We start from the raw sequence: 8,443 nt of genomic DNA, 5'->3' as shown, positions 1-8,443 counted from the left end.
CTCCGGCTAATCTGCAGGGAATCCCATACTGTAGCTAACATTAACAGTTACCTAGAGTCAACTCTTGATCAATACTAGCACTACATCTTTGCAAAAAGAGAGAACACTTACTAGTTTGCAATTAGCGTATTATCAAGTATTACCTCCATCCTAAATTAATTGTCTTAAATTTGTCTAGATATGGATGTACTTGGCACTAAAACATATCAAACATAAATAATTCTAGATGGAGGGAATACGTTTTAGTAATACGTCAACCTGCAAGTTTTGCAATCAGATCGAAAAAACCTCATACTGTCAACTCTTTGCACTGTCAGTAGGTACGTACTTGCAACAATTAGTGCCCTGCGTTGCATATATATTATCTCCATATAAGTAGCTCGGCAGCTCTGATAGGTTCAACAAAGCCAGTTAAACGATAGTTGCAACAACTGCTTATTAAAGCTACAATGTTAATTAAGGAGCAGAAAAGCGTCAAACATATCACTAACAGTGTGCATTACTTTGAGCAGATTCAGAAAATGGTGTGAAACGAGACAAAGGGGACCCAGGCAGCATATGCCAACGAATATGCCAAACCGAAGCTGCAGCTGGTCTATAAATACATGCCTCCTTGTAGTCTCTCGAGCTTACACTCAAACCATCCCAACTTTGATGCCTTGAGCTTCCTCGGTACTTAGCTAGTTCTTGCCTCCTATTCCACAGTTCAGCTGAGCTCCAAGGAGCAAGCAAAGGAATAGCCTTCCTGCCTCGACACAAGAGGAAATGGAGATGGAGGTCGGCTCCCCGGCTGCCACCGGCGCAGCCCCCATCAACTTCGCGCTGCCGGTGGACTCTGAGCACAAGGCCAAGTCCATCAAGATCTTCTCCTTCGGCAACCCACACATGCGCGCCTTCCATCTCGGATGGATGTCCTTCTTCACATGTGTCGTCTCCACCTTCGCCGCCGCGCCGCTCATCCCCATCATCCGCGACAACCTCAACCTCACCAAGGCCGACATCGGCAACGCCGGGGTCGCCTCCGTCTCCGGCGCCATCTTCTCAAGGCTAGCCATGGGCGCCATCTGCGACCTTCTCGGCCCGCGTTATGGTTGTGCCTTCCTCGTCATGCTCTCCGCACCAGCGGTGTTCTGCATGTCAGTCATCGATGGTCCCGGAGGATACATCACTATCCGCTTCCTCATTGGTGTCTCTCTTGCCACCTTTGTGTCATGTCAGTACTGGATTAGTACCATGTTCAATAGCAAGATCATTGGGACGGTCGGCGGCTTGACGGCGGGGTGGGGTGACATGGGTGGCGGTGCCACACAGCTCATCATGCCTCTCGTCTTCGACGGCATCCTGGCATGTGGTGCAACGCGTTTCACAGCGTGGCGCCTCGCATATTTCGTGCCAGGAATGATGTTGGTGGTGATGGGCTTGCTTGTCCTCACCATGGGGCAAGACCTTCCCGACGGCAACCTGGGGAGCCTCCAGAAAAATGGTGACATGAACAAAGACAAGTTCTCCAAGGTTCTCCGGGGCGCCGTCACCAACTACCGCACGTGGATCTTTGTCTTCATCTATGGCTACTGCATGGGCGTCGAGCTCACCACCAACAACGTGATCGCTGAGTACTACTATGACAGCTTCCACCTCGACCTCCGTGCCGCCGGCACCATCGCTGCTAGCTTCGGCTTGGCCAATATCTTTGCACGGCCGATGGGAGGATACCTCTCCGACCTTGGCGCCTGCTACTTCGGCATGCGTGCCCGTCTTTGGAACGTCTGGATCCTCCAGACAGCCGGTGGAGTCTTCTGCATTTGTCTCGGCCGTGCATCCAGTCTCCCCATCTCCGTCACATTCATGGTCCTCTACTCCATAAGCGTCGAGGCTGCATGCGGTGCCGTCTACGGTGTCATCCCTTTCATCTCCCGACGCTCGCTCGGCCTCATCTCTGGCATGAGCGGTGCAGGTGGGAATGTCGGTGGCGGGCTCACACAGTTTCTATTCTTCACGTCATCGCAGTACACCACCGGCAAAGGACTACAATACATGGGCATCATGATCATTGTGTGCACGCTTCCTGTCACACTCGTTCACTTCCCGCAGTGGGGCTCCATGCTCCTTCCTCCCAGGGCCGATGCCACCGAGGAGGACTACTACGGTGCCGAGTGGACAGAGGAGGAGAAGAGCAAGGGCCTCCACCTCGCCGGAGTCAAGTTCGCCGAGAACAGCGTCTCTGAGCGCGGAAAACGCAATGCCATCCTCGCCGTGCCTTCCAGCCCACCAAACAACACGCCGCAGCACGTATAAGACTTGTATTATTTTACCGCAGTGTATACCTCTTGAGTATACACACACACCGTGTATATACGGACGTACATGCCTCCCTGGGATCGAGGCGGTGCATCCCATTAGGACGGTCTGGTTTTCCACACCGCGTGACTTTTTGGGCGCTTATCAAAAATCCCATCAGAGGAGGCCTTAGTCTATAATATGGGCTTGTAGTATGTTTTAGGACAAGAGATATTTGTGTGAACATGCATCATTCTCACACCACTGTGTCTCCTTAATCCTTGTTGTACAATTGTACTTCTACTTGTAGTTTGATTCAGTTTTGCAACTTGTAGCAGTAGTACTTGTTTTCTTATAGCGGCTCGGCAACCGACGGTGACTTTGGAGTCACATGTCACACACTACATGGAAGAGAGCTGCTACTCGTTAACAAACGCTTTGGTCAATGATGAGGTAGCTACTAGCAAAGCTACCTGCCGCAATAGAATACACCTTCTCTCACTAGCTAGCCGGCTCTTGATGCTCTATGGGGTACGTACGGCCAGCCTTTAATTAGGTCACGATCGATCGAGATATAGTGCTGGCCCATATAAGTGATCGATGCTAGGGTCGGCCAATGCGGAGATTATGCCTAGAGACCCACGTAAGCGATGAAACCTGGCAACGTACTTATTTTGTTGGGATGCCAAACTACTTATTTACTGCAGTACAATACGTTTGAATACCTAAAAGAGTTGCTATATGTTGGTGTTGCTGATAAACTGTTGTTACCTAAAAAAGTTGCTAGAGTTAGTTACTAAGATATATGAAATTCCTCTCCCGTTGCACTTTCCAGGTACGCTCGGCGATCCTTCTTTCTAAGCTCCACCTCCTTGTACATACTTCACCAAAGTCCAAAGTGCAGATTTGACTCTGGCTAGCTCCACTTGTCTCTATCTTAAACAGGCAAGCGTACGGAGGTACGGTGCGGGGTTGCTATGGAAGCGTACGGAGAACCGTACAATATTCTGCCATGAAGGTGGGTGGGTGATCTATAGCTTGATCTCTCATGAGTCGGCATCGGGATCTGCTACCTATGGAGTATCTATCTAGCCACAGGACAAGTGCATTTTCTCTAAGCAAATCTATAGAGTTGGTGGGTTCGAGAGCAAAAAGAAAGTCAAGTTTTCCACCAAATACGAGACAAAACGTCTATAGAGTCAGTGATCAAAACGAGCACTCCAAGGTGATAAATATAGAACTATGCAAAGAGGCAAAGAGTTGACATTAGCTGAGGCCGTACACGCACATGCAATAGGTAAAATTTGGCCGGTCGACATGTTGGTCGATAAGTACCAGATTTTTCCTTTTTCGATGAAAGGCAATACCAGATCTTACCCAGGCGCACCTGGCAGTGGAGGGTCACAAGAAAATTTAGAAAAGACTAGCTTGTACGTATTAAAGTGACTTGCATGCCAACAAGTTTTTACGGGAAAATTATTGCTTTCTTGTCTAGGTGAAAAAAGAACAACGAGTGGGGGCTAGGTTTTCCAGATTTTGAAAAGTAATTTGGTTGATTTATTTTCCACAACACACACATTAGTTATGGTTCTCATGAAACTTGAAATCTGTAAACTATATTGAAATTCATTTGCATGCAAGTTTTAAAAAACATATTTGGATTAGAGCAATTTTTCTTAAGAAGGATCGCATGATCTATAGCACCATCAATAGGTTTGTGGGAGCGACTCTTACTTTTAGATATTAGCATGACATCTTACTGAGATCAGTACATTTTGCATGTTTATAGAATTTATTACTGCATAATTTTTTGTGATGAAATAACCCATTTCTAGCTTGTACATGTCCATGCGTGCTCTAAGCGTTTTCCAAGACAAATTCATGGGTATGTGTATATGTAGTCACATCCAAGGTGTGACATGTAGATTTGGCCTTATTCATATGTCAATAAGAATACGCAAAATGATGATGACAGAATCATGCAGGTCGTAGTACTTACCAGAGGTATCAATCAATATATACCCTAAAAAATCAATATATAAGAGCGCTGCTATACACATGATATACTAGCGCCCGATGCATGAATGATCCTACGTGGCAGCTTCACAATGAACATTCAATCACGATATTTGGACGTGAAGGAACTACCGTTCGCTGCTCGTGCAGAACATATTGTCTGTGTAGCAATTTTGTATATATAACTACCCAAGAGGCATCTACAAGTTTTGACATTGAAAAACTAACAAAAACATCCTACTACAGATAAGTGTGTGTTACTAGGGAGGGTCTTGTGACGTGGAAAGGGTTCTCAATTCTGAAAGTCTACTCAGTCGATCAAGCATGAGATTCAGCTTGGTCTTTCCGTTTCAATAAGAAATGGAAAGGAGACCCTCTTTCTAGCTAGATCCTTAGTTGGGCAAATCTCCCTTTTGCATTGAGTTCTTAGACTTGTTTGCTATCTGTGCAGAACTGATGATGTTAGTATCCTCGTGCGCTCAACGTGAGAATTGGAATGTGTGGTTCCTGTGGCTATTTGGGCTCGAGGAAACCATTGCTTGGTCCAACCTTTGGGCGGCCCTTCCGCCAATGCTTCCCGACTATCCAGACACCATATCTTGGCATTTGACCGCTTCTGATCTCTTCTTTGTTGACTCGGCATATCACGAACTTATGTTATGTGCCGACTCTTGTGCGGGCAACTCGTTTGTGGAAAGCGCCACTCAATTTGAAAACCAAGGTCTTTACGCGCGGCAGATTTTGTGTGATCGCCTCCCGATAGGGGCAGGGGATATCAAGTAGAATGGGCCTAGGGATGGTTTATACCCTTTTCTAGTGTCCCGGATAGTGGGACCTACATCCTCTTCCCTTGCCCTGCTGCCTGTTTTCGATGGTCCTTTGTCCATGAGGCTATGGGCGCTGAATGTGAGTCCCTGGACCTGGCTGATATTATAGAAATTTGAGCCAACTAGACCGGGAGGAGGAGACACCTCTTATGGTTAGTGCTCGTGTCGATGATCCGGGACAACGCATACCAAGATGATTACTGAGTAGGTCTTTTTTACGACGGGCCATTGATTTCATTTTCAAATTTCTAGCCTTTTTACAGTATTGGTACCCGCTCTGTAGGAAGCGGGACCGGGACCGGCTTGGCGGTATGATGGCCACGGTGACTTCGGTTGCACGCCGTCTTTCTCCTCTAGCTGGTCACTAGTCTACAACCCCTTCATGGCCTTTTTTCCTTTATTTGGCCATGCTTGTGTTGTTGTCCTAACAGACTTGTAATTATCTTTCTTGTACTTGGAATTATTGTATGGACATGTGGTTGTTTTATCTATTAAGCGGGGTAAAAGTCTTGTTGAGATACTCACGATCGCATGTACATTAGGCAGCTAGGATCTTGTTTTATTGTTTCCTAGTCTACGGATATCTCCCGATCCTTTCTATGTATAGCGGACACGGTTGAGATATTCTTGCCCTCGTACTCTATATATGCTACGGAATACGATCAATGCAAATATTTCACAATCCACATGGTATCAGATACCGCGTAACTTACCTACCCTAACGCTTCCGCCACCGCCGCCCAGCTGCCGCCGCCTCCCTGCCGGCGCAGTCCCTCCTGCCGCCGCACCCCATCCCGGCCACCGCCCTCTCCTGCCGCCGCCGTCCACCTCTCTTTCTCCCTCTACCCGAGCCACCCCTAACCCTCACCTTCCATCGCCACCATGTCGTTCGCCTCCTACGACTCCTCCTCCCCCATGTCCGGCGCCACGAACCACTCGAACCCGTTCGCCGGCCTCGACCCTATTCCCGCCGAAGACATCCGCAACATCGACATCCTCGCCTGTGTGCATATCCGTCTCTCCCAGGAGGATTCCTCTTACTACGCATCGAAGACATATTTTCATCTTGTTTTCTGTGAATTCCATCTCCAAGAGCACGTCGACGGCACCGTTGACGCCAAGGCCATGGCGTTCTGAAGGAAATATGCCCTAGAGACAATAATAAAGTTATTATTTATTTCCTTATATCATGATAAATGTTTATTAGTCATGCTAGAATTGTATTAACCGGAAACTTGATACATGTGTGAATACATAGACAAACAGAGTGTCACTAGTATGCCTCTACTTGACTAGCTCGTTGATCAAAGATGGTTATGTTTCCTAGCCATAGACATGAGTTGTCATTTGATTAACGGGATCACATCATTAGGAGAATGATGTGATTGACTTGACCCATTCCGTTAGCTTAGCACTCGATCGTTTAGTATGTTGCTATTGCTTTCTTCATGACTTATACATGTTCCTATGACTATGAGATTATGTAACTCCCGTTTATCGGAGGAACACTTTGTGTGCTACCAAACGTCACAACGTAACTGGGTGATTATAAAGGTGCTCTACAGGTGTCTCCGAAGGTACTTGTTGGGTTGGCGTATTTCGAGATTAGGATTTGTCACTCCGATTGTCGGAGAGGTATCTCTGGGCCCACTCAGTAATACACATCACTATAAGCCTTGCAAGCATTGTAACTAATGAGTTAGTTGCGGGATGATGTATTACGGAGCGAGTAAAGAGACTTGCCAGTAACGAGATTGAACTAGGTATCGAGATACCGACGATCGAATCTCGGGCAAGTAACATACCGATGACAAAGGGAACAACGTATGTTGTTATGCGGTCTGACCGATAAAGATCTGCGTAGAATATGTGGGAACCAATATGAGCATCCAGGTTCCGCTATTGGTTATTGACCAGAGAGGTGTCTCGGTCATGTCTACATAGTTCTCGAACCCGTAGGGTCCACACGCTTAAAGTTAGATGACGGTTATATTATGAGTTTATGTGTTTTTATGTACCGAAGGAGTTCGGAGTCCCGGATGAGATCAGTGACTTGACGAGGAGTCTCGAAATGGTCGAGACGTAAAGATCGATATATTGGACGACTATATTCGGACATCGGAAAAGTTCCGAGTGATTCGGGTATTTTTCGGAGTACTAGAGAGTTACGAGAATTCGTATTGGGCCTTAATGGGCCATACGGGAAAGGAGAGAAAGGCCCCAAAGGGTGGCCGCACCCCTCCCCATGGACTAGTCCGAATTGGACTAGGGAGGGCGGGCGCCCCCTTCCTTCCTTCTCCTTCTCCCTTCCCTTCTCCTACTCCAACAAGGAAAGGAGGAGTCCTACTCCCGGTGGGAGTAGGACTTCCCCCTTGGCGCGCCCTCCTCCTAGGCCGGCGGCCTCCCCCTTGCTCCTTTATATACGGGGGCAGGGGGGCACCCCATAGACACAACAATTGATCAACGATCTCTTAGCCGTGTGCGGTGCCCCCCTCCACCATATTACACCTCGATCATATCATAGCGGTGCTTAGGCGAAGCCCTGCGTCGGTAGAACATCATCATTGTCACCATGCCGTCGTGCTGACGAAACTCTCCCTCAACACTCGGCTCGATCGGAGTTCGAGGGACGTCATCGAGCTGAACGTGTGCTGAACTCGGAGGTGCCGTACGTTCGGTACTTGATCGGTCGGATCGTGAAGACGTACGACTACATCAACCGCGTTGTGTTAACGCTTCCGCTTTCGGTCTACGAGGGTACGTGGACAACACTCTCCCCTCTCGTTGCTATGCATCACCATGATCTTGCGTGTGCGTAGGAATTTTTTTGAAATTACTACGTTCCCCAACAGTGGTATCCGAGCCTGGTTTTATGCGTTGATATTATATGCACGAGTAGAACACAAGTGAGTTGTGGGCGATATAAGTCATACTGCTTACCAGCATGTCATATTTTGGTTCGGCGGTATTGTGAGATGAAGCGGCCCGGACCGACATTACGCGTACGCTTACGCGAGACTGGTTTCACCGTTGCGAGCACTCGTTGCTTAAAGGTGACTGGCGGGTGTCTGTCTCTCTCACTTTAGTTGAACCGAGTGTGGCTAAGCCCGGTCCTTGCAAAGGTTAAAACAGCACCAACTTGACAAACTATCGTTGTGGTTTTGATGCGTAGGTAAGAACGGTTCTTGCTAAGCCCGTAGCAGCCACGTAAAACTTGCAACAACAAAGTAGAGGACGTCTAACTTGTTTTTGCAGGGCATGTTGTGATGTGATATGGTCAAGACATGATGCTGAATTTTATTGTATGAGATGATCATGTTTTG

At 47.6% G+C, this 8,443-nt stretch overlaps 1 protein-coding gene across 1 annotated transcript; it reads left to right on the top strand.

The window, feature by feature from the left end:
- Positions 1 to 660: 660 nt before the first annotated feature.
- On the top strand, positions 661 to 2,596 carry LOC109760388 (high-affinity nitrate transporter 2.1-like). The gene has a single exon (XM_020319219.3). The coding sequence runs from the start codon at positions 766 to 768 to the stop codon at positions 2,293 to 2,295; it is 1,530 nt and encodes a 509-aa protein (XP_020174808.1). The 5' UTR covers positions 661 to 765; the 3' UTR covers positions 2,296 to 2,596.
- The last annotated feature ends 5,847 nt before the right edge of the window (positions 2,597 to 8,443 follow it).

This window comes from Aegilops tauschii, chromosome 6 (assembly GCF_002575655.3).
Source record: "Aegilops tauschii subsp. strangulata cultivar AL8/78 chromosome 6, Aet v6.0, whole genome shotgun sequence".
NCBI lineage: Eukaryota > Viridiplantae > Streptophyta > Magnoliopsida > Poales > Poaceae > Aegilops > Aegilops tauschii.
This window is presented reverse-complemented; position numbering and strand designations above follow the sequence as displayed.

Excerpts from the sequence above, each read along its gene's own strand:
- LOC109760388 (XM_020319219.3), top strand. The coding sequence starts at position 766 with ATGGAGATGGAGGTCGGCTCCCCGGCTGCCACCGGCGCAGCCCCCATC.